This window comes from Macrobrachium nipponense, chromosome 13 (genome assembly GCF_015104395.2).
Source record: "Macrobrachium nipponense isolate FS-2020 chromosome 13, ASM1510439v2, whole genome shotgun sequence".
Classification (NCBI taxonomy): Eukaryota; Metazoa; Arthropoda; class Malacostraca; order Decapoda; family Palaemonidae; genus Macrobrachium; species Macrobrachium nipponense.
The window spans coordinates 38,366,009-38,393,498 of record NC_087206.1 but is presented as its reverse complement, the minus strand read 5'-3'; the positions used below and the strand labels follow the sequence as shown (position 1 = coordinate 38,393,498).

Below are 27,490 nucleotides of genomic sequence, written 5' to 3'. Positions count from 1 at the left end.
TTTGAAATATTTGCATATAAAGTACGATAAGTACGAAAAAACTACGATCGGTCAACTTTGACTCAACCGAAAGGTAAAAAAACGCTTTTATAACATAAAAAATCTTACAGTCTAGTAATATTCAATCATTTATCTTCATTTTAAAACATATTGCAAGTCTCTAGAACAATATCTCGATTTATGGTGAATTTTTGAAAAAAATATTTTTTTCCCCTCCGCGCGACGATTTCTCGGGCCGAAAATCTCGGAACGTGTAGGTCCCACATTCTCCTAATATTTGAGCCTTTTCATATTCGCTTTTTTTAAAGGTTTATATATGGAATGTGCACAAAAACATGCACAATATAACAAAAAATATTGGGGAAGGTTGTAGCATTTATCATTTTTGAAATATTTGCATATAAAGTACGATAAGTACGAAAAAACTACGATCGGTTAACTTTGACTCAACCAAAAAGGTCAAAAAACGCATTTATAACATAAAAATCTTACAGTCTAGTAATATTCATCATTTATCGTTCAATTTAAAACATATTGCAAGAAGTCTCTAGAACCAATATCTCGATTTATGGGAATATTTGAAAAAAATATTTTTATTGCGTCCGCGCGCCGATTCTCGGCCGAAAATCTCGGAAACGCGTAGGTCACATTCTCCTAATATTAGTGTCTTTTCATATTACGCTTTTTTTAGAGGTTTATATATGGAAATGTGCGCAAAAACGTGCATAATATAACAAAAAATATTGGAAGATTGTAGCATTTATCATTTTTGAAATATTTGCATATAAAGTACGATAAGTACGAAAAAAACTACGATCGGTCAACTTTGACTCAACCGAAATGGTAAAAAACGCATTTGTAACATAAAAATCTTACAGTCTAGTAATATTCAATCATTTATCTTCAATTTAAAACATATTGCAAGTCTCTAGAACAATATCTCGATTTATGGTGAATATTTGAAAAAAATATTTTTATTCCGTCCGCGCGCCAATTCTCGGCCGAAAATCTCGGAAACGCGTAGGTCACATTCTCCTAATATTTGAGCCTTTTCATATTACGCTTTTTTTAGAGTATTATATATGAAAATGTGCGCAAAAACATGCACAATATAACAAAAATTATTGGAAGGTTGTAGCATTTCTAATTTTTTTCATATTTGCATATAAAATTTTTTTTTTTTTTAAAAATTCGACATTCGGTCAACTTTAACTCGTTCGAAATGGTCGAAAACTGCATTTGTAAGCCAAAACTCTTACAGTATCGTAATATTCAATAATTTCCCTTCATTTTGAAACAAATTGCAAGTCTCTATAACAATATTTCGATTTATGGTGAATTTTTTAAAAAATTATTTTTTACATCCGCGCGCTACGAATTCATGCATCATTTTGTGATAATATTTTTCTCTGTGTTGCTTTTATCGTTTTACAATGTGTTATATATCAAAATGATCGCAATTTAGTGCACATTACAACGAAAAAAAAGTAACTTGTTACCTCTAATCGTTTGGCGCACAGCGCGATTTGAATACAATTATATGAATTTTGAGGATCTGAAGAAATACACAGGTTGGAAATCCCCAGTAGTTTTCAAGCCCCACTATTTTGAAATATCTTGAACTATTTCCAAACTCCTTCCTCTCTTGTCATCTCCTTTCTACCTGCCTCACTCCACGATACCTCTCTCCTCAGTGTTGAGGGGACCTCGGCGTCATCCCGCCACCTAGTCTTGTATATAGCTTGCTATTGCCAGATGTGGTTTTGTCTGTACATATTCCTGATGCTGTATTGATCCTCTTAGAATATCTTGTTAATCGTACTCTAAGTCATAGTTTTAAATCTAGTATAAGTTTGTATATCAGTAATTTTAAGTTAATCAGTTTACTGTAATACTTTTGAGTAACTTAGGTTTAGGCACACCTTGGTTTCATTACTCCTCTTCAGAAGTTCGTTTATTGTTCAGTAGGCTTGGATGGTATTCTCTGGTAGCTTTTCACCGGCGAACACAGGTCGACCCAGAAAAGGGATTTTGACGAAGGAAAAATCTATTTCTGGGGAGAGACCTGTGTTGCCAGGTGAACCCAGCCCTTCTCTTAGTCTTCCCTTCCCCTCACCTATCCAAGCCCCAAAAATGTATCTAAAACAGTCAGGATTGCAGATGTCGCTTGAGTCGGGTATCAGCAGTGGCGGTACGGAGGCAAGGCGGGTGTTGCCGGTAGGTCGGCTCACCCCCATATGCGGGATTTTGGAAAGGAAATCTCTAAATGGCAGATGACCTGTGAATAGTGGCTTACACGCCCTGAACTTTATACCCCGACGCCCTTCGGGTGCTCGCGCAAGGGTGGTAACCTCTGCATACCAATGCTAGCTTTTTTCTCTGGTATATTTAGAAACTATTTATACAAGAAAAGTGGATAGCAGGATCCTTTTCACCAGGCGACACAGGTCTCCCCAGAAATAGATTTTTCCTTCGTCAAAATTCCTTTTTTGTTCTTTTTTTATTTTTACCTCTATGGGTCTGACACCTTTTCTGGCAGTCACATATTATAAACTATTTTTTTGGGAGGATTCAGTTTCTAGAAGGGATTCCCTCAATTTTAGTGTATATAGCGTATTCTGTATTTTTTGTAAATATTTTCGTAAATTATTCTTATATAACAGTAAATTACATATTAGTGCAGATCTTTTTACATGATTCTGTTCTAGGATAATATTAGTTTATTCTATAAAAAAAAAATTAGCCACTTCCTATTTCATTTAGGGACCAAAAAAAAATTTTTTTTTTTTTTTTTTTTTTTTGAAAAAAAAATTAAATAAAAAAAACTTTTTTTCTAGTTTCAGATTTTGACCTCTATGGGCCCTACACCTTTTCTGGCAATCACATATTGTAAATAATAAGATTTAGGAAGGATTCCCTCATTTTTTGTGTGTATATAGCGTGTTGTATTTTTTGTAAATAGTTTGTAAATTATTTTTTTACACACTATTTTTTAAATATATTTGTAATAAATATTTAATTTGTAGATGGGTATGATTTATCTTCTCAGTAGTGTTCGGCAATGGTGAAATTGATTTTAGAAATTAAAAATGTCCAGCATAGCTGCAGTTTTTAAATTTTCACAAATTTTCTGGGGGCTTGGGTCGAGCTCAACCCCGCAAACCTTTAAAGGGGCATGAAATAGCGATACCTGTCCAGGGTTAATAACAATAAAATAAAATACTGATCCTGAAAGCTGTAAGCTTGAAGGCTACATAAAATCAGCAAAATGCTTCACCAAAATCCAGTTAGGTAACCGGCAAAACAGAAAAAAACTGCTGCAAAGATCCGATGTTTACATCTAGTCTGCGACAGAAACAAAATGATGTGGTCTGCTTGGTTGTTCCTGGTAATCCCGTTTTTGGGCGGAACTGGTCATCTAAACTAAAAAACTGAAGTGTTAATGTGAATTTTGAATTTAAGCTGCAGTGTGAGTTAGAAACATTAGCTAAACAACTACTTGGTAAGTTACTTATAAAAAGTAATTTTTTCAGTTATCGGTACAGATCATCTTTCTTTTTTAACCCCACAATTCAAAAATAAAAGAAGTGACCATAGGGATACAGCATATAATTTCTTTTGAGGATAATGAATATAGTTTATCTCTACTACTTACACTATCTCTAAGTTTCAAATTCTGAAATTTGAAAAGGATATCTCTGCTGACACCTTCAATCTCACTCCTGTGAGAAAAGATGGGAAATAAAATTAATTACAAGTATAAATACTGATAACATACTCAGCATATTAAACAGCAATAAACTAAAAAATAAAAAAAAGTTATATGCACTTGATTGCTTCTATCTATATAATTTTTAATTGGGTAGGTATTGCAGTTATGTACATATAAAACACTGACAAATGACAAATGCATCTACAGTGCATACACGCACAATATAGGGGAAAGAATGTACTTACTCCACAGTAATTGGATGACACATGACAACTTAGTACATTCAATGAAAAGTCACTTCAATCTGAATATAGAATCTAGTTATAGACTTCCACAGATTATAGAAGCCTGAGAGAATTAAATTTTGTATGATTGCCAGCTGTTAATCACTGTTTACAGTAACAGCTGGAAGAACCAACTGATTTTCAGTGCTGGGTTGGTTCTTCTCTCCCCCCGATAATGGGCTGGGGGGGGGGTATCCCCTAGCCAAAGAAATATAGCTCTACAGCAAATTTTAAAAATTCTAGCTGCCAATATAGATAGAAACTATAGCTATGTAACTACTTGATAAGTTGCATACATAGAAATTTCTTTTAGAAAAAGGTGAGAAAACAGCAAAGAAAATAATTATTGTAATGGCTTTTTTTTTTGTAATAACTATGAAACTATAGTCAGAAAGCTAATTTGTTTTTGCAGTAAAACTATTTTGTCATATAAGAAAAATGCCCTGAAATTTACAATACAAATTGGCCCCCTGTTTTTATGCATTTCGTTTTGTTGCATATTTTTATGTGCATATTTTTATGAACTCATTATTCACTCGTTTTGTGGGAAATGTCACTACATCACAAATTTTTTCATAGAGCAATATTCACTACTTACCGTTCTTTCATTTTATTTCCTTGACTAAAGACATTTTTATGATAAATGATTTACTAATTTTCAATGTAAATATTAATGTAAACAGCAAAATATTTATAAAATGTTTAATACAAAATTAAATATATCTGTAATACAAATCCTAACAGGTAAAACGTACATGTATGTATACTTGAAATTATATTTACTGTATTGTAAAAGTGTTTTTGGATGATCGAGCATACTGTACAGTATCTGAAATATTTGCTAATTATTTAAATTTTACTTTTTCAGTCTGCTTTTATTGAGATGCAAAAATATTTATGTACATAATTATAGCATGGAAGGTTTGATAAAATGAATGACAAAGTAACACCGCTTTTATCTATAAAACTATACTCTGTATGTACTGTACAATATACTATACTGTACAAAACAAACACATGTAGATGTATAACAAATAAATTGTTGTCTTACTGCAGAGAGATAGAGGAGAGAGAGGAGGAGAGAGAGAGAGAGAGAGAGATGAGAGAGAGAGAGAGAGAGAGAGAGAGGACAAGATTTCCACAGGCACTTGAGCACGCTGGGATGAGAGTACAAAGTTGAGTACTGCCTACATGAAATTTTGTTTTTTTAAATATTTTTACCATGATTAGAGAAGAAACATCAACAGGTATAAAATACCATTTTCTTGTGTAATGTTTTGATATGTCATAATCATAGTCAACTAAACTTGTAATGAAATATGTTAAAATAAATCAAACAAAGCAAAAAATATGGCAACAATACCTCCATCATCAGTCTTATTATATATTATTACTCTTATCAATAATTGAAATTTAATAAACATATGTAAACATGGATCATAAAAATTCTCTCATCTCGGAGAGAGAGAGAGAGAGAGAGAGAGAGAGAGAGAGAGAGAGAGAGAGAGAGAGAATGATTACTTTATTATTTAATGTTATTTAATTTACACATAAAAGCTTGAAAACGTGACATACAAAATTACACAAACACTTTTGCAGGGTTTCCTGAGCATCCACAAATGTTCACGTTTACATGTTTGTGAAAAACTTGCATATGATAATTAGTTAGGTTCCAATGAAAAGTTACCAGCCCAATAAGTCTATTTAAGACTCAGAGGTCGGGAAAACTAATCCTCATTATTATTATTATTACCAATGAAAAGTTCACGCTGTGAATTTGTATAATTCGCATTGCGTAAGATTGAGGCATTACTGTATACAGTACATACTCAGTGTTCTTCCGTATTTGCGGGGGATGTGTACCAGACGCCCCCGTGAATAGTTAAAGCCCAAGAATAGTTAGATCCAACACTAAAAATGTTTATAACTGCCTATCTTGAAAATTCAGATACCAAAAATATACCATAAATATCCTACTTCAAATATACCTTAAATTATTAACCTATTACTTTATTAAACTTTGAGGTTATATTATTATCATCATTTCAAAATATATACCTACAGCCTAATAAAAGAGAGAGAGAGAGAGAGAGAGAGAGAGAGAGAGAGAGAGAGAGAGAGAGAGAGAGAGAGAAATAACTCCTAGACTCCAACTCATTCCCCTCCATCAATACATATATCAAACTGTCATTTCCTCCCCCGCCCTCCTTCCTCAAAGTGGATTAAAAGACTGGGCATCGCTATCTTTTTTTATTTATCTTATTAATATTTGAAAATTAGTTATAAGGGAAATCATCCATTTATACTACAAACAAATAAACATACATAAGAGAGAGAGAGAGAGAGAGAGAGAGAGAGAGAGAGAGAGAGAGAGAGAGAGAGAGAGAGAGAGAGAGAGAGAGAGAGAGAGAGAGAAATATTATTGTTATTGTTTAATCTCATTAAACATAATATTATTTGAAAACTAGTACTGTATATTATTTTAACATAAAATGTAGTAATGCCCTTAAAGATATTGTAAGGACTGGAATCAGACAATGAAAAAGCTTTAACTAACTTTATTGAACAGAGACGGCTGTATATGAGGCAACAGTGCGGACGGAAACGTAGTGGCCGTCACAGGCACATTACAAAACGGGACAAGTGCCCCCAGGCCTGCCCCCGCTTTGCCCAAGTTGCCGCCCCGCCTGCCCCCTTGCCCACGCCCCCACTTTTGAAGCAATTTAGTTTCGTGTGTAGCTGAAAATATACATATACGTATCTTCGTGCATAGAGTAGATTTTTACATTATATATGTCGGTGGATAGGCCGTGAAATGCTCTACACTTTAGTATATGGTATAAAAAGTATGTACAGAGGAAGGACGGACATTTGGTGAAATGCCATCCTTACAAATACTCCCCCCCACCCCCCCACACTGATTAAGTAATAATCGTTGCCTGATGGTCAGCGGAATCTTGCGGGGGGCTGGAGGAGTCCGCGGATTCGAGATTCCATCCGTCAGGGAGTGTCTTCCGGGTCCCTGTTGACCGGTGAGTCGGGAAGCAGGATCCCGCCCCTGGTGGGCCTGGGGGTTTCAACTGCTTTCCTTGGGCGGCCCCAGCGACATCTGGGGGCACTGTCAGATTCCGGCGAGGCTGTGTTCCAAGGCGGTGTCCTGCGAGGGCCTTCTTTGAGGTCGTTTTTGTCGGGAACAACGGCAGGCTTCAGTCTGTCTAACAAGACCCAGTCCTTGCGGTCAGTGATCAAGACGAGGAATGCCTTCTCCTCTCTGCAGATGATGCGGTGCGGTCGCATTGTTCTGTGTGAAGACGTACTTGCAGGAGTCCAGGGCCCTTGGTCCAAACTGCTTCCTCCTGTTGATGTAGGTCTCTCGGAAGGGAACGAATTTCTGGGTGGCTGCCCGCCCAGTCTTGCCAGTGGAACGTCGGGGTCGTTGCTTTCGGCAGGGAAGAATTCACCTGGCACTGTCAGGGTCTTACTGTAAACCTCTGCTGGTGACGGGTCACCGTTGGCTCTTGGGGCGGTGCAGAGGCCAAGGAGGACCCACAGTAGCTGTGCCTTCCTCTCGGGTGCCTATGCAGTGCGCCATCAGGGAGGCCTTGGAGTGCATGGTCATTGGTGCTTGGTCCCCGTCAGGCGTGCCAGGGAGGTCCAGAGTTCTGAGGTGAAGGCAGTTCCCGGTCTGTAGTGATGTTGTCTGGCACTCCAAAGCGGCTGATCCAGCTGGATAGGAGGGCTTCGGCGCAGGTGTCTGCGGTGACTTTTGGCCACCTGGTGGACCGGTTGATCACCGTCAGGAAGTATCTGGCACTGTCAGATGGGGGAAGGGGCCCAACGACGTCAACTTGAATATGCCTGGGTTGAGGAAAGGTGCCTACGTATTCCCCGATTCGGCATGCCTTTCTGTCTTGCTTGCTCTGGCAAGGTGATGCAGCTCCTGGCCCACTCCTGGAGTCCCTCCTAATGCCGTGCCAAACGAACATTTCTGTCATCAGTCTGGTCGTGCAGGGCGACGGGTGCAAGAGGCCGTGAATCATGTCGAATACCTGCTTCCTCCGGGGGCGGGTATCAGGGGGCGTGGGCGGCCAGTGCTGGTGTTGCAGAGGAGAGTCATCTTAGAAGGGCCGAAGGGAATGTCCTCCCATCCGAGGGCAGTGATGGCGGTCCAGTAGGCTGGTATATTGGGGTCGGAGGCTTGCTCATGCGCTAGGTCCTTGTAGTCCACGTTGAGGTGCAGGGAGTTTATCTCAACCCTCGAGAGGGTGTCGGCTACGGGGTTCCTTCTGCCGAGGATGTACTCGATGGAGCACCTGAATTCGGAGATGGCCACAAGTTGACGTTACTGTCTTGGGGACCAAGTGTCACCTACCTAGACAAAGGTGTGGACCAGCAGCTGGTGGTCCATCCTTATGGTGAATGGGACACCTTCCTTGAACTTGAAGTGGCAGATGGCCTAGAAGACAGCGAGGAGCTCGCAGTCGAAGGTGCTGTGGCAGGTCTCGGCTTCCTGCTGAAGGCTAGCAGTGTGGGGACCCTGTTAACCAGCTGTTCCAGGATGGCGCCGCATGCAGTGTTGCTGGCATCGGTGGCGAGTGTCAGGGACGCGTCGGGGTCCTGGTGAGCCAGGGTTGTGGCTCTGCCGAAGGATGACTTGGTGCAGTCGAAGGTGCACTGTTGGGCCTCTCCCCACGTCAGGTTCTTTGGCTTGCCCTTCAGGACCTCAGTTAAAGGACACATAGTGTGGGCGATGTCAGGGATGAATCTTCTGTAGTAATTCACCATCCCAATGAACTCTTGGAAGGCCTTGACTGCAGCCACCTTCGATGCCATGGGACGTACTGCTGCTGGGTGATCTCATGGCAGAGGAAATCCAACTCCTCCGTGGCGAAGGTCCACTTGTCGAAACGGATGACAAGCCCATTCTCCTGCAGACGCTTGAGGATGGCACAGACGTGGTTCAGGTGGTTCTCTAGCGATCTGGAAAATATGAGGATGTCATCCACAAAGGAGACAGAAGGGTAAGTTGCCAAGGACGCTGTCCATAAGGTGCTGAAAGGTGGCTCTGGTGTTCAGCAAGCCAAAAATGGAGAAGTCGAACACAAAGGACCCAAAGGGCATAATGACTGCCATCTTCGGGATGTCATCAGGACGGACAGGAACCTGAAAATGATATTGTTATGATACAATAAAGTTTGTTCATACTTACCTGGCAGATATATATATAGCTGTATTCTCCGAAGTCCGACAGAATTTCAAAACTCCCGGCACACGCAGTGGTCGGCCAGGTGGTTAGTACCCATTCCTGCCGCTGGGAGGCGGGTGTCAGGAACCATTCCCATCTTCTATTCAGATTTTCTAATGCCACTGTCCCCGAGGGGAGGTTGGGCGGGTACTTGATTATATATATCTGCCAGGTAAGTATGAACAAACTTTATTGTATCATAACAATATCATTTTGTTCATGACACTTACCTGTCAGATATATATATAGCTGATTCCCACCATTGGAGGTGGGGAGGGACAGAATAAAAGGATTTTGGGAAACATTTCACATGCAGATGATAGACATCTTGGTTCCTTACCTGTTAGCATAGCTGACTTCGTGATTACTGTCACCCACGTCTGCTTTTGCTTTACTAGAGTCACCAGCAAGGACGTGACCTGTATAGCTGGTGAGTTCTAGATGATCTGACAACGGGGGCGTGACCACAATGTGTCTAGACCATATTGACCATACCATGAGGGCTAAGAAGTAAAATAAATATCACCACCTGACCAACCTAGCCAAAGTTAAGGTGTTTTAACTAAGGCTTAAGAGTTAAGAAGTCCGCCATTGGCGGCGACTAAACAAATAAAATTAAGAGCTCTTCCTAACCATTTTCTACAGGATAGGATGAGTGGTGCTTCTTGCCCCCAAGATTGTGTCTGCGGACATGTATGGCCCTAGCGAGCAGCAGATCTCATATGACGTCTTCACATCTCTCAGGGAGTGTGAAGCGAACACAGAGTTGCTTCCCTAAAACGCGGTACTCAGGATGTAACCGAGTGCCATGCTCTGTTGAAATGCTTCCGAGGCCGCGCCCCTCACCTACGTGAGCATTTACTTTGGAAAGGTTTCAAATCTTTGTTCAAACATGACGAATGAGCCTCTTAGAAAGACTCCTTAAAAATAACGCCAGGGCGTTCTTCGACATGGGCAAGTCTGGTCTTTTTACAGAACACCGCAGATTGTCCGAATGACCTTGACTTTCTTTAGTTTTATCAAGATAAAACTTGAGAGCCCCGACAGGGCACAGGACTCTCTGTGGCTCTTGCCCAATAATTTGTGCCATCCCCTTGATCTCCAGGCCTCTGGGCCAAGGGTTAGACGGGTTTTCGTTCTTAGCAAGAACAGAAGGCTTAGAGGACACCGAATTATGTCCTCTAAAGCCAAAACCTCTGATGATGGCTAAAACCTCACTAACCCTCTTTGCCGTAGCTAGAGTGGTTAAAAAATTAGCCTTCCTGGTCACGTGTATTAAGTTTACAGAAAGGAGAGGTTCGAAATGCTTTGACATCAGGAACTTCAGACTACGTCTAAGTTCCATGTCGGAAGCTTCGATCTAGACCATTTCAAGATTTCCACAGACCTCAAAGATCGTGAAGGGCTTTGTTGTTTGACAGATCCGAATCTCTGAGCCTAGAGGCCGTCAACAACATATTTCTGTATTCTACAATCGTTGGGACTGCTAACTTATCCCATACTTCAGACGGAAAGGAAAGACGGTAAAGTAATTCACAGAGGTCGAGGTGGAGGAACAGTCATTCTTCCTGCACTATCTCCAGAATCGGCCCACTCCAATTGGTACACTGCAAAATATGCAGCACTGCTTGCATTGGCAATGAGACTTGTAATTACTCTTGAAGATCCTCTCGCTTCTCGACAGTCTGAACGCATTCAGACTCAGAGCGGAGAGGTTTTTAGGTACCTCTTGAAATGAGGCTGTTAGAGTAGACCGATTCTCTCGGGAAGGGTCCTTGGAAAGTGCTCTCTGAAGGACGTGACCTCTGTGAATCCAGCCTCTCGAAGGCCAACATGGGGCGACCAGCGTCTTTCTCGCTCCCTCTGACGCCAGCGATTATCTTATTATATTTCCTAAGCTTTTGAATAGGGGAAAAGACTAACCAACTATCCCCATTCCATACTATATGATGGCGTCTATTGCTACCGCTCTCGGATCGAGAATAAGGGAGCAACGTAGAGGAAGCTTCTCCGTCTTCAATATTGCGAAAGAAATCTACGAAAGGACGTCTCCAAAGTGATCCACAAACTCTCGACATACTTCTAAGCGAGGATTACTCAGACGTCAGTAGTTGCTGCCGTCGATCGAGAAGATCCGCACGGACGAGTGCAATAGTGTAACGAACCTCTGAGGATCGTTACGTTTCCGTGCCTATGTCGATAACCATCTCTCTCTTCTTGGGATATGAGAGAGCTGCAAAATTATCTGAGATGATTTGGACCACTCGACCAAAAACTCACTCTTCGAGGAACTGGAGAGCCAACCAAATTGCTTCCAATTCTCTTAGATTACGTGCCAGGACCTCTGTACCTCTGTCCGGATGCCTGGCACCCTCTTGGTATCACCTGAGGTGATCCTCAACCCATTGAGAGATGTTTAGAATTATTTCTAAATCTTTGATGTTATTTCAGTTCTGTAGGAAAAAACTGTAGAGGTCTGAATTGCAGGTCTATTCAGGGAAAACAAGCTTCTCCAGCGAGGAAATGGTCCCCAGCAGACTCATCCATTCCCTCACTAAGCATGCTTCCTTCCCTAATAAGGCTGCGCTTTGCATAAGCAGGAGAGCATTATTATAGTGCTATGCCGCGGTAGACTCGTACAGAATTCTGTTACAGTGCGGTAATCAGCGCCGAACAGGTCTAAGAGATATTTCTGTTGAAAAATTTCTTAGTAAAAGGAAGTTGTATTTATTTCATGATTACTAGAAATCCCCTCAACCCGAGGCTAAAGTCCATGATTGTAGGGCAGAGATACGTTCCTCAATCAATCCCGCGGGAGAGAGAGACATACACGACCGCACATAACAGCGAGCTACTGATACTGAGTGGTGAATGGAGATCTGGTGAGTCAGTTACAGCAGCTTACGTTCACCTTCTCGCAGCATTATGCCGAGTTGCCATAAGGAATAGATTTTCCACTTTTTGAACAGAAACTCTCAAGTTGGCATATTTAAGCGAAACAGAATTCGCTAAATACAGAAGCTGATTTTGTGTTGTCGTAACACTACGCTTAATTAACCAAATGTTAAATCGGAAACTCCTGGAAAGTTGCCGGGAGTACCAATTAAATATACTGCATCATCCACAATGACAGCAGCCTTCTATCGTTAGTCCTCGGCTCGTCACTATTCTGACCTGAGTTACCAGCTACTCTATTCTAGAAGGAATAGTTTGTTACTATTACCGATCAGAAGGAAATTCTCAAGCAGGCATATTTAAGCGAAACATAATTCGCTAGATGCAGACGCTGAGTTGGTGTTGTTGTAACAATACCTTTTAGCGTTGTCCTTACAGCAGAAACTTTTGGAAGTTTGCAGGAAGGACCGATTAAATACACTTACAATAACAGTCTTTTCGGTTGCCATCTGTAGAGGTAACTATGATATGCGTACATGACTTGAACCCTACATTAGTAATATGACGCAAAGATAAAATACGTAAGTATTGTAGTCACTTGAACATCTAATTCTCTAGTACATTCTTTCCTCGACGAGGAAGAAGGAGAGAATGGAAATAGACTGTCTTCGTTCTCTTTGCCAAGAGAACGAATTAATATTATTCGAATGGAGATCCTCAAGTGAGAACCGAGGATCGAAAAGGACAGTTCAAGCTTTCTTATGATATTGGACATAAGACTTCATAGACGTAGTCTACAAGTCTTTTTCCTGGATTAAGATCTTTGTCAATGAGAACTAACCCATTTACATGACAGAAAGTAATCCAGGAATTCGAGCATATAGCCTTCCCGATTCCCGCAGAAATCGAGGAAGGGGTAGGATTCCTGATCAGAGATTGGGCTTACGACAGGTAGGACCTTAATGTTCCCCTTCGGCAGCGCAGTCCCGAAAGCAGACGAGGCGTTTTATGACACCGAAATCTGCTACAGTTTTTCTGGAATTCATCAAAGTCATGGATTCTATTGAACGCTCCCTTCGTAGAAAGCGAAGTAGACATCTTGACGAGACCAAACTCCTTCCTCTTCTTCGACGACGCCCCTCTTGAAGAGCGTTCTTGCAGGAATCCTGCCGAACGTCTGATGCGTTAGGACGCCTAACGTTCTGAAGAACGTCCTGGCAAGTGCTCTGCGAGCGACATGTGACGTGTAGGATGCCGAGCGTCTTCAAAAGCGTCCCTCGCTATTGTCCTGGCGAGCGTCCAGATGTGTAAGACATTGAGCGTCTTCCAAAAAGCTTATCAATGTTTATGACGTTGAGCGTCTTCCAGAGCGTCCTGATGAGCATCTCTTCGTGTAGGACGTCGAGCATCTGCAAAAGCTTCCTCACGTCTCAATGCGTAGGACGTTGAGCGTCTTCAAAAGACGTCCTCGCGAGAGTCTTACCAAGCGTATTGGTGCATAGAACACCAAGGGTTCTGAACGGCATCTCAGAGAGGATCTTGTCGAGCGCCCTGATGCATGAAAGGCCACCCAAGAAGCGTCCTGGAGAGCCGCACGCTGCTCCTGAAGTGTGAGAACACTATAAGAAGACGTAGGGATATCGTCTCAAGACGACCTTAAAGACCTTCGTTACCTTCTAACAAAGATGGTGGCCGCCTGTGCGACATCTTGCATCTTTGTAATGTAAATGAACATATCCAGAAACGTGCCCAAAAAAGGAACGCCGTGCGTTCCGAAAGGCATCCTCGCGAGGTGCTTGCTGATCGTCCTGATTGCATCTTGAAGAGCGTCCGGAAAAGGAGAGCGACGACATCAAGGTGAAGCGTCATAGTGAATGACGTGCGTCAACACGAGTAACCTGAGAGGCTTCCTGGCGAGGGGAGAGCCGCTCATGAAATGCGAGCGTCCTAAGCAGAAGTACGGTGATCGTCATCAGGACGAGTCTTAAGGACATTCGCCACACTTGACAAAAACGACGGCCGCCTGTGCGACATCTTGCGTCTTTGTCACGCTCATCGACACTGCAGAAGGGCATTTAAAAGGACGCCTGTGTGTTCTTGGGTATGAGGAATGCTTTGCCCTTCTCCTTCGAAAACTAGGATAGTCTGTCCAGCGTAGCTCCCAAACCAGAGTCATCTCTGTCCGCTGACTGAGCGTCCCTTAGGGACGAGTAAGAGGCGTCTTGGCGAGCTGTTTGACTATGCAAATCAGCTTGCCGGACGTCAAGCTTATCAGCTTGAACAAAATCCCGTTTCATAGTAAAGCGAACGTCACATAACGTATCGGAGCGCCATGAGGGAGAGGAGGGAGGGGAGCGTCTTGGAGAGCAAGAAAAACAATCCTTGCTACAAGAGTAACGATGTTCCTTCCTCTCGATAGAGAGTTGAGTGTCTCGAAAGGCGTCCTCGTGAGGGTTCTGCCTTATAGATATTTTTTATCTCTTTGACAAAGACGACGGCCCTGCCTTGTGCGAACATCTTGCGTCTTTGTCACGCTATCTAGGCCTATATTAAGTCATGCCGAAGGGATGCCAGATCAGTACTCTGACGCTCCCTCCTGACGAGAGAGAGGACGTGAAGCATCCTCTTCTCTAAAGCTTCTTTTTTATAGGGCGCGAGTCCTTCCGAGAGCTCCAACCCTGCGGGGAGGACGCCTCGGAGGACGAGAAGCAATCTTTCATGATTCGTGCACGTGCACGATCTTTGGCAGCCTGGGAAGCGTCTTCAGGTCCTGCCAAAGGGACGACAGATCGGTGGGGGTTCCTCGTAACCCTCCTTCGGCTTTCGACATGCCCTCTCCCTGTGGTCCTGGGAGTCCGACAGAGGTCTAGACCTAGAGGCGTTATAAGGCCGATCTGACGGCCCCTCCACAACACTAGGGGCACTAATTCAACATCACTACACTCGCCACACTGATTGGAGATCGAGTACTTATGTAATCCACCATAACAGAAAGGGCATTACCTCTGACAAAACATTCCTCTAGGCCCGTAAGGCCATACAACAAGGTTAGGCAAAATAAAGTTTACAGGAGGTTAGTTTCATTACCCTGACTTCTGTTTACTGATCTTGGAGGAAGACCTCCTGATTCTATTACGCTCTAATTTGCGTACATACAAATCATACATCTTCTTTCGGAATCAGTCAAATATCTCACTAATTACATTGATGTTTCAACAAGAATTATGTACACGTCATGCATATTAAGTGAGAATCTATCGAAAGTTTCGTTATTCTCACCTAATCCCTTGCAGACAACAAAGTCTGAAACTAGCCTAACTAGATTCAGAGGTCTTATGTCAAGAAATTCTAAATTAAATCAATTTATGATAGCGTATGCCTAGCCGCAAATCCAAGTTAATAAACCAAAAAGAAGAAAACCAAGATACTTAAGCGGCAATGAAGTTCCAAAATCCTAGGCGGAGGTAATGAAAACCTGTGTTTACATTACCGGCGACAGAAGAAAATCTGAATAGAAGATGGGAATGGTTCCTGACACCCGCCTCCCAGCGGCGGGAATGGGTACTAACCACCTGGCCGACCACTGCATGTGCCGGGAGTTTTGAAATTCTGTCGGACTTCGGAGAATACAGCTATATATATATCTGACAGGTAAGTGTCATGAACAAAGTAGGGTTTAAAGAGGTCGATTTTAGAGAAGATCTTTGCTCAGTGAAGAGGCCCGGTGAGGTCCTGCATGTTTGGCAGGGGTAACTGTCAGGTGTGGTGATGAGGTTCAGGTGGCAGTAGTTGCCGCAGAGCCTGAACGTGCTGTCTGCCTTCTTCACCATGTGGAGGGGTGGGACACCCAAGGGGTTGTGGCCTTCCTACAGATGCCCATGTGCTCCACTTTGCAAACACGTTCTTGGCTTCCTGAAGGAGCTTTGGCGGGAGGTGGTGGAACTATGCGTGCGTTAGGGGCCCTTGGTGTCAATATAATACACCGTGCTTGGGAGCGGCCCCTGCCACCTGGCGAAGCTAGGGTCAGAAGAAGTCCGAGAACTCTTGTAGGAGGGAGGAGTACCTGTGGGGAAAAACGGAGCAGATGGTGGGTGCCCTGGGTCCTGTGTTGAGTGGGTGAGAGAGGCTGGTCTCAGTGTCGAGGAGGTGTTGGCAGGCTACATCCACTTAGAGCCCGTGGTGGGCTAGGAAGTCTGCCCCCAAGAGAGGGATTCGTAAGTCGACGATGACAAAGGGCCAGGAGTAGGTTCGGCCCAGGAACGCGATGGTCTGGGTCCTGGTGCCATAGGAGCGGATGGGGGTTCCGTTGGCAGCTATGAGGGTGGTTGGAGCGTCGGGGCACGGCTGCAGTCCTCTGCCGACAGGGAAAACACAGACTGCATGGCACCAGTGTCGACCAACATCCTTTGGCCGGAGATGGTGTACTAAACGTAAAATCCTCTAGGGAGAGACTTGGTTACTGCCGCTGCCAGGAGGGGTGGCCTTGGGCGCTGCCTCTGTCATTTTTTGGACTGTGCTGATCCCTGCCTCCTCGGGTTCCTCCTGCTGCAGGCTGTTGGCTGATGGTGGGGCAGCGAGTTTTGAGGCCTGGGTGGCGGCAAACAGGCCGAAGGCCTGCTCCACCAGACTCTCCATGTCCAGGTCTTCTGCATTAGGGATCTGGCAGTGAACCTGAGGCGCGAGTTGGCGGAAGAAGAGCTAAGGAGGCTTACCTCCTTCCTGCGTCTTTGGTAGTCCACCTCTGGCAGTAATACTAGGTCATGGAGCTTGTACCAGGCTAGCATCGGGTCTGTGGTGGTCATTGGGTTGACCACCAGGTCAAAGATGTGGGCAGCTCTCTCGGACACCAGGAGGGAGAAGGCCTGGATGAGCTGGGTCTTAAGGCCTTCGTAGGACAGCGCTCCAGGTTGGCTGGCCATCTGTCTGCCTTGGTTCCTTCCCTGGTGATCCCCTGGAGTCAGAGCTGGATTTTCGCGCAGTGTAGCCAGGATGCAACGTTCTGTCTAGAGAAGGGCGGCAAGTGTGACTGAATGGCGCTCCGCCAGCTCGGTAGCAATGTGCAAGGACGTTGATCAGGGGACCACCTGGGGAGAGCATGGATCGTGCTGTGGGTCAGAGCATCAAAGAACCAGAAGGAACAGCGATGGACAGCTCCCAGTTTTGAGCTGAGTTCTCCTCCATGTCTGCCAGCTCACTCTTGCGGTTGAAAGGTGTTGTAAATGTCAGGCCAAACTGTGAGATAAACGCCAAAACACTCCTGTAGAGGACGTGCCATTTTGAGTCCACTAATGGCGTTTTGGTAAACAGCGGATAGGAGTACCAGAGAACCTAGACTGAGCGCCATATGGGTCCATTAAAGGTTTTCTGGGGTAGGTGGCCTGAGCTGCTACCTTCCTAATCCGAGAGGTCACCAGTTGTGAGGACTGGAATCAGACAAGGAGAAAGCTCTAACTAGCTTTACTGAACAGAAACGGCAGTACATGAGGCAGCAGTGCGGACAGAAATGTAGTGTCCGTCACGCACGCACATACAAAAAATGATGGAGCCCCCCCCTGCGATTGTTTCTTTGCAACTGAAAATATACATATATCTTTGTGTACAGTACATTTTTACATAATATATATATATATATCGGTGGATAGGCCATGAAATGCTCTACATTTTAGTAGTATATGGTATAAAAAGTATGTACTGAGGAAGGACGGATATTTGGAGAAATGCTGTCTTACAATATACTGTATACATAACACTTCCAGCCCAAACAGAGGACGAGAATTACCACTATGACATACGTATCTCATGGAGAGAGAGAGAGAGAGAGAGGATTGAGAGAGAGAGAGAGAGAGAGAGAGAGAGAGAGAGAGCTATCCATATTAAAGAGTGAAACAGATAGATTATTGAATTCTTTAAAATACTATCACATATGAATTTTTTGAAATTAGTTTTATATTATTATATTATATCATTATTATTATTTTTCCTATGTGAAAATATTAATAAATAAACATATACACAAGACATATACATGTACCATAGAAATTCTTTCATCTCAGTTAGAGAGAGAGAGAGAGAGAGAATTACATGAACTTGAGTGGGCAACACAACCTAGTTGGCAACTCTCTCCCCCTCCTGTCACATTACTTGATATATTTGACAGTTGTTGGACCCCAGTCACCTCAGCTTGGCTACCTGGAGTTCAAAAGACAGATGTAGGGTAGAATGGATTTTTTTTCATTCTTACATAATTTTTTTATTTATAAACTAAAATCTTACTAATTCACTTTAGTATTTTCTTTAACGAATTTGTATTATTACAGTTTACATTAATATTGATATCTGAAAATTAGTAAATCCTTTATTTATCATACAAAAAACATACATCTCTGTAAGAGAGAGAGTTATCCTTATTTGAAAGAGTGAAATGGACAGATTATTGTAGCATTCCTTTGAAATATCATCACATATGATTTTTGTGATTACAGTTATATCATTATTATTATTATTTGAAAATATTAAAATATATTATACATGTACCATAAAAATCCCTCATCTCATTAAAGAGAGAGAGAGAGAGAGAGAGAAACATACTCCCTCCCCTCCTCCTGTCATATTACTTGATATATTTGACAGCTGTTGGACGACCACAGCTTGGTACCTGGAGTGTTACCTTTGTTGAGAATGTTTGTGTACAACATTGCGCATCGCATTCGTCTTTTGTTTGTGAGGTTTGTTTATGTTTATGTTGTGAGCGGGAAAGGGGAAGCGATTGGAAACAGTGTAGACACTTGTCAGGTTGGGACTGAGAGGTAAATAAACACAGTTTTTTTATGTCTGCCTTTGATTTACCCTGCCACACTGGTCTACACGATCAACAAATGGTAGCAGAGCGTGGCTGTGGCAGTTAAGAGGGGATTGACAAATACTAGTTTAGAAGATAGGCTAAGACATCGTAAACATGAGTAGCGTCAGCGAATGTGGCAGTAGGCTGGTATTGCCAGTTTTCGGTGCTGATAAGGGCTATGACCGCTGGAAACAAGAGCTAAAAGCATGGCAGCTTGTCACAAGCATCGAGAAAAAGAAACAGGCTGTGGTTGTTGCCCTGTCATTCCCAGAAGGAAGCGAGGTACGGAGTAAGAATTTCGAGGAAGTGGATATTGATAAGTTGACAGTCGAAGATGGAATGAAAGTTTTGCTTCGCCACTTGGACAAGTGGTAAAAGAAGGATGAGATGTCAGCAGCGTATGAAGCATGGACAAGGTTTGACAGCTACAAAAAGGAGAAGGAACATACAATGGAGTACATTTTGGAATTTGTGAAGAGAAGTACAGTTCTGGAGAGGTACAAAGTAAGTATACCAAAATGTATTTTAGCATTTAAGTTACTAGACAGTGCAGGGCTAGAGGTTAAAGATAAACAAATAGTGTTGACAGCAGTGTCCTTTAGTGAAACGGATAAAATGTTTGATTCCATGCAGCAAGCCCTTAGAAAATTTTTTGGTAGTCAGGAGGTGTTATCATTGGGTGCAGTGTCAAACAGGAGTGAGAGTGAGACCCCTGCTGTGGTGATAAAACCTAAACCAGTATTTAGCATGGAGGAGGTAAATGTTATTACACGTGGAAGAGGACAGGGAAGGTTTAGAGGCAGAGGAAGAGGAAGCATAGTACACATAAGTGAAACAAATAGGCAGAGAAACTCAGTTGACATATATGGTAAGGTTAGGAAATCTTATTTATGTGGATCAGAGTACCACCTATCTCCCGCATGTCCCAAAAATGTGTATGTAAGTAGTGTAAAGGAAGAAGAGTTATATTCTGTTATTGAAAATCCAAAAATTATGTCGGTGTTGATGACAGAATCTATTAATTGTGCTATCCTAGACACAGCTTGCAGTTTTAGTGTGGTAGTGATTGGTTGAAAGCTTACACACAGTCTTTGTCAGACAAAGAAAAGTTGCAAATAGAAGAGGAAGAAAGTGAAACGTTTAGGTTTGGTGATGGTAATGTTTATAAGTCAATGATGAAAGTAAAATTTCCAGTGAACATTGTAGGTGACAAAGCAAGTGTAATAGCAGATGTGGTGAACTGCTCTATTCCCCTTTTATTCAGTAAAAAATCAATGAAGAGAGCACAAATGAAATTGGACTTAGAAAATGATACTGCAGAAATTCATGGAAGAAAGTTGAAATTGAGGCGCACTTCCTCAGGACACTATTGCCTTCCACTGAGGGATGAGAAAGAAGCCTGGAAGAAAATAAGAAATAATGACCACCTTGGGAGATAATGCAAAAGAAAAGAAGAAGATAGGAAAATTGCACCAACAATTCTGACATCCCTCATCTAAAAGACTGATTCAGTTGTTGAAGGATGCTGGTGTTAAGGATGAAATGTGCTATGTGTATGCTGAAGAAGTATCAGATAGCTGTGAGATATGCATGAAATATAAGAAAACACCATCAAGGCCAATTGTTAGTGTAAATATGGCAAAGGAGTTCAATGAAGTAGCGGCATTAGACCTAGAGGAATACAAAAAAAGGGATAGTATATATTTTCTGCATATGGTGGATATGGCAACGAGGTTCTCAAAGTCTTGTGTGACAAGAAGTAAAGAACCCAAGGAGATAATACACAAAATTATGGAGACATGGCTGGGAGCTGGTTTGGGACCCCCTCTGAAATTCTTGTGTGATAATGGTGGAGAGTTTGCGAATAACATGCTTCTAGAAATGTGTGAGAACATGAACATTCAAGTGATGCATACAGCAGCATATTCTCCCTTCAGTAATGGCCTGTGCGAGCATAATCATGCCGTTATAGATATGATAACAAAAATGATGGCAGAGCAACCAGATCCGTCTTTAAAGGTAGCTTTGGCATGGGCAGTCAATGCTAAAAATTGTCTTCAAGTTGTAAGGGGTCTTAGCCCTTATCAACTCGTGTATGGGCGGAATCCTAACCTACCATGTACCATGAGTGATGAACTTCCTGCACTGGAGGGTACAACATCTAGTGAAATGGTTGCCAAACATCTCAATGCTTGTCATTCTGCAAGAAAAGCCTTTATTGCTGCTTAAACCTCCGAGAAAATACGATGGGCACTAAGACACAAAGTAAGGACCACTGGTAAAGTCTTTAAGAATGGAGATCAAGTCTATTTTAGGAGGGAAGAGCAAAAGGAATGGGAAGGACCAGCTACAGTCATTGGTCAAGATGGTAAAACAGTGATTTTGAAATATGGCTCAAATATTGTGAGAGCACATGAAACACACATTCAAGGAAACACTACCAATACAGTTTTGATAGAAACACTGAAGAAAGGAAAGAAATGCGCTGCTTGATATGTTGAGGCATCAAAGAGAAAAGAATGAGCCAGACAATAGTAGGAAAAATGAGATAGAAGCAGTTATAAATCCAACAGAAAGTAAAAAAAAAATGAAGATGAAGAACAAGAGAACCAAACCAAAGTTGAGATCACTTCATCTGAAGATAATTTAACAATTAAGGGGACCGTCCGCTATGGCGGATGACATGTCAATTTGAAAAAATAAAAAATCGAGTTATTACTTGTATCTATGCAGAAACATGCCGTGCATGCTTTCCAGAAGTTTCAGCCAATTATTTTCACAAATAATGAAGATATAGCGGTTTTTAAATGATGACGTCATCGTAACTGCGTCATCTGTATGAACGTTGCGTTTGACAGAAATAGTTTTTGCGTGTTTATTTTTGCATATACAGCGATTTTTTAAGATTTTTTTTTGAAAATTCTCATACATCTGGTAGCAATGAAAGGTAGTGTGACACTGGGCGAGAAGCGAGCTGCTCAGAGCGGTTATTTATAGGCGAGACTCGGAGAATGACTCAGTTACGCCACAGACGTCAAAGCGGTTACATGCGCGTAGGCACTTGCGTTAGGTTACTAGCTATTTACGTTGTTTTTATAACTTCTTAGTGAACTTATAGCAATGCCGAAGTTACCTAAGATCAAGAAGGCTACTCAGCAACTATGGCTAGCAAAATTAGCGAAGGCCAGGAGTGTGCTGAAAGAAAAACACAAAAATTAATTGTTTTCAGCTGCCCTCATTGTCTCATGTCTCGCCGTCAACATCATTATCTGGTGTCCGGCTGAGGGTACTAACACCACTTTTAGGGGTAGGACCACGATCCTTGATGTAGAAATCAACAATAAAAGTACAAATAAAGTAATTATAATAATGTTGTTTTGACTTTTATAAGAAAAAAGCAAAAATTTACATAGCAAATCTTTGGGAGCTCATAACTCAAAAACATACTTATGCGCATGTCGGTAAAAATTACTCGTTTATTTATTATCCAATTTTAGAGAGAAAGATATCATTGGAAAGAAAGGAGGAATAAAAATCCCATAATTTTGTGTGACAGAATTTTGATATCTTTTTTTTCTTTTTTTTTAGAATTTTTTGAGTGTCTAGCTAAAAAAAAAAAAAAAAAAAAAAAAAAAAAAAAAAAAAAAAAAAAATTCATAAAAAATAAAAAAATTAAAAAATCAAAATTCTGCACACAGAATTGTCCGTATATAAAGAAGTTTTTATTGTATGATTTTCAATACAACGGATGTCATATTAGCTGGAGAAAAACTTCACCAAATTTTTTTTTTAAACAATCATGATTTTGCTGCATAAAAACGAAAAGTTTTTGATCAAATGACTTGAAAATTTTTATATGATGAAGGTATTATATATCTAAAACATATATGAAAATTATGTATTTTGCGTAATAAATAAAAAAAATAGACATCATAGCGGACGGTCCCCTTAAGAGTATTCCAAAGATTGGACAGAGAATAAGATTCCTGCCGAAAGAGTCTGATGAATGGCAGATAGGAACTGTTCACAGCCGTGCTGGAAAATCTAAAGGAAAATATAGTTGGAGAAATATTGAACATGAAGATGGACATATAAAAGCCATTGACTGGAACAGAGATGTAGAAAAATGGGTACCAGTTTTAGAAGATGAAATGCAGGAACCCAGTGAAATCGTAATGGCTTGTGAAAACACAGAAAGTCAGGCACTTGATAAAGCAAAACAAGAAGAACTAAAAACCTGGAAGAATTTTGATGTTTATGAGGAAATTCCTGACTTGGGTCAGAAGGCATTGTCAGTACGATGGGTGGTGACAGAAAAGGAAAACAGTGATGGGAAAAAGAAAATTAAAGCACGGCTAGTTGCCAGAGGTTTTGAGGAAAAAGAAATCCAGTCAGATTCTCCCACTGTTAACAAGGAAGTGTTGAGGTCCTTTGTTGGTATATTGTCTTCCAAAAGATGGGCTGTGAATTCAATTGATATTAAGGCTGCATTCCTACACAGTGAACAGTTTGAGCATGAGGTGTATCTTCCTCCACCTGTTGAAGCCTGATGTGATGATAATGTATTATAGAAATTAAAAAAATATGTGTACATGGTCTTAATGATGCTGCTAGAAAATGGTATCTCACAGTGAAGACTTTCCTGTTGAAGATGGGATGTAATCAGGTAAAAACTGACCCTGCAGTATTCTATTGGTATTATGAAGGAGATCTGTGTGGTATGTTTTTGATGCATGTAGATGATTTCTTTTGGGGGAGGAATAATAGAAATTTTCATGATAAAATTTATTATTTGGATACTTACCTACTGTTAAAGTAGACCCCACCCAGCCTCCCCACATTTAGTGGGCTGTCAAGGAGAATTCTGACGAGCTAAAACATACAAACGCACCTGGCGGAGAACAGGTGAAACTAGACAGTCTTCTGGGTCAGCCAAGTGATAGTTTTTTCTTTTGTTTTAAATGCCGACTCGCCTATCGGCGTGGAGATATGAGCTAACTTTAACAGTAGGTAAGTATCCAAATAATAAATTTTATCATGAAAATCTATATTATTTGAGATGAATCTTACCTACTGTTAAAGTTAGCTGATTCCCACATTGAGATAAAGGATGGTGGGTAGTGCAGCTAGACAAATTCCGCTCAGCCAAGCGAGCTAAGAGTTTCTTGTATGAAACTCAAAACATTTTTACCTGATCAGGAATCCTTCCTGGATAATACTGCCGCCAGGAGGTGGATTCCCTTCAGGGTGCAAGGTTCTCGTGTGTGTGCAGTCAAGAGCAGCCTTGCGGAGAAAACCACTTCATTTTCAGTCAGAATGAATAGAAGTGGCGTGATGGGACCCCTGTGCCTGGGTCCGAAAGCCCCCAAAATTGACAGTCAAATACAAAGTAAATACCTATGATACAAAGGTACGCTCCTGTACAACAAATGTACCTTCATGCTCCCCAAAAACCAACACCCGGGATTAAAATAAAAGAGGCTAAACGATTGCTCTTTCTTTCGGTTCAGGAAAAGACTTTACCCGCTATTACTAGAGGGTTAAGGGCTTTACAGTTTTTTTCAAACGCAATTTCTACATCTTTAAGATAATGAGCAGCAAAAACCGAATTACAATTCCACTGAGCTGCATTAATTACATCCTAAAGAGACAAATTCTAGAAAAACTAAAAGTAGCAGCAACTGCTCTTACACTGTATATTTACCTTCAATAAAGTTTCTCATGTGTTAGTCTTATTAAATGCTTAACAAAAAAAGACATTGCATTCTTAGATAAAGGAGTGTTAGGTTTTCTAACACTACAAAATAAATTATTAACTCTGCCCCTCACAAGTTTTAATCTATCTAAAGAAATCTTAATAGCTCTAACCGGACAGAGGAGGGCTTCTTCTTCTTTCCCAACCAATGAGGTCAAATTTGGAATTCTTACCGTTCTAGGTAGAAGTTTAGCCTTGACATCATTCTTAGCCCTGAATAAGGGCATAAATCATAAAATAGTATCTCCTCTACAAAAGCCTACCTTACTGGAGAATGCTTGTAACTCGCTTACTCTTTTGGCTGTCGCTAGCACTACGAAAAAGAGCGTCTTCATGGTTAGAAACTTCAAAAAAGCAGATTCCAAAGGTTCGAATGGATCTGCAGATAAGAACTTTAGCACTACATCCAAGTTCCATGAAAGAGATTGATACTGAACTTTAGGGGCTTCAGTTTCAAACGATCTCAACGCCTCAAGATCTGGATCGTTATAAATATCTAATTGAACATGCAGTAGCACTGATGACAGCATGGATCTATATCCTCGAATAGCAGCTACAGAAAGCTTCTTACTATATCTAAGATATCGAAAGAACTTTCCTTCCTTAAAGGAAGGACACGAGAGAGATCCACTGAAAGAGCTAGAAGGTCTGGAAACCATTCTCTCAGAGGCCACCACGGAGCAACTAGTGTCATTATTCTGCAGCGATTCGATTCTTGAAACTTGTTCAGAATTTTTCTTATTATTGCAAATGGAGGAAAAGCATATGCGTCTAGGTTGGACCAATCTTGAAGAAATGCGTCTACCCCCCAAGCCTGAGGGTCCTGGCATGGAGAGCAATAGACTGGGAGTTTCTTGTTCATTGCTGTTGCAAATAAGTCCACATTTGGAGCTCCCCATAGACTCCACAGCGACTGGCAGACTTGCGGATGTAAAGACCATTCCGTGGGTAGGACTTGTCCCTTTTTGCTCAATTGATCTGCCAAGACATTGTTCTTCCCTGGTATGAACTGAGGAACCAATACTATGTTCCTGGCTTCCGCCCAAAGAAACAACTTCTCCACTATCAGAAAAATTGACTTTGATCTTGTTCCGCCCTGGTTTCTGATGTACGCCAAAGAGGTAGTATTGTCTGAAAATACTGCTATTACCTTTCCTTGACTATCTGTTCGCACTGTAGGAGCGACTTCCTTACTGCCAACAGTTCTAGATTGTTTATGTGCAACTCCCTCTCTTGCAGTGACCATACCCCTACATCTGATGGCCTCCCCAAGCAAGATCCCCAGCCTGTATTGAGGCGTCTGAAAACAAGGTTAGGTCTGGGCTCACTACTCTTAGGGATGACCCTGTTCCCAGTCTTTGACGATCCTTCCACCATGCTAACGTCATCCAAAGACTTACTGGGACTGAAATTAAATGGGAGTCTGGCAGGGACTTCCTGTCCCAAGATTCTCTCAAGTAGAGTTGAATTGGTCGCATCCTGAGCCTTGCTAGACTGACAAATCTTTCCAGAGATGCCATGTGTCCCAACAGAGACAGCCATTGCCTTGCTGGAAGCTTCCTTAAGGGCTGTTTTCCTTGAAGCAATAAAAAATTGTCTGTGTTTCTCCGATGGAAAAACCTGAAAACTGCGAGTGTCTATCCTCATCCCTAAATAGAGAATTGTCTGAGTTGGAATCAGAGCAGACTTCTGAAAATTTATCAATATGCCTAGTGATTGTGCCAGGCAAAGTAACAGATCCTTGGCACTCAGAATTCCCTTGAAAGAGTTGGCCAACATTAGCCAGTCGCCTAAATAGAGCAGAATTCTCACTCCCAACAAATGACACCATCCCCCAACCGGTGCCAAAATCCTCGTGAATACCTGTGGTGCTGTGCACAGGCCGAAGCAAAGAGCTCTGAATTGAAATGTCTTCCCTGCGAAGACAAAGCACAGGAACTTGCGAGACTGAGGATTTATCGGAATGTGGAAATAAGCGTCTTGCATGTCCACCAACATCATCCAGTCGTTCTTCTGTACTGCCGCTAGTACTGTGCTGGGTGATTCCATGGAGAATGGGGTTAGACGAATGAATGTGTTGAGCCTCGACACATCCAATACTGGACGCCACCCTCCAGACACTTTGGGCACCAGAAAAAGACGGTTGTAAAACCCAGGCGAGTTTCCTGACACCTGCTCTATCGCTTTCTTCTCTAGTAATGAAACCACCTCTTTCTAAAGTACAAGAAATTTTCCCTGCTGATGATGATAAGCTGGAAGGGCAATTGGAGACGACGACAGAGGAGGAGGAGACAGAAAAGGAATTTTGTACCCTTCCTTCAGTACCTCCACCACCCAAGGTTCTACTCCTAAGTGAAGATCTGCAATCGACCTCCTACTGGAACCTGAGGGCATAAAGATTCATTTCTTTCTAAGAAACTTAGCAGTTTTGTTTTTATTGGAGCCTGGTAAGGACCTGCAAAAGGGCTTAGTAGCTGAAGACTGTTGAGATGAGGAAGGACGAATTTTTGCTGGAGGACCAGACAGCAAAGAAGGAGCAGGTCTTTTGTTCCCCACTTTAAAATATTGTCTGATAAATTCCCTATTTTCCTGTACGGAAATATCCTCCCATATTGCCTTAAATAGAGATGGATTCAGAAGGCAGTCCACAGGGGAACCCAAAATTGCAGCCATCTTCTGAGCAGGAGAGACCTTGGTCGAAAGATAAGAGCAAAATTGTTCTCTTTTCTTCAAGATCAAATTAGTGAAAGCATGAGAA

The 27,490-nt window shown here is 41.8% G+C and overlaps 1 protein-coding gene across 1 annotated transcript in view; it reads right to left on the bottom strand.

The window, feature by feature from the left end:
• Positions 1-27,490, bottom strand: part of LOC135225750 (putative leucine-rich repeat-containing protein DDB_G0290503) — a 562,436-nt gene that overhangs the window by 138,440 nt on the left and 396,506 nt on the right. The window contains exon 4 of the mRNA XM_064265148.1: positions 3,656-3,722. Coding sequence (XP_064121218.1) covers positions 3,656-3,722 — 67 coding nt within the window. The remainder of the gene's footprint in view (positions 1-3,655; positions 3,723-27,490) is intronic.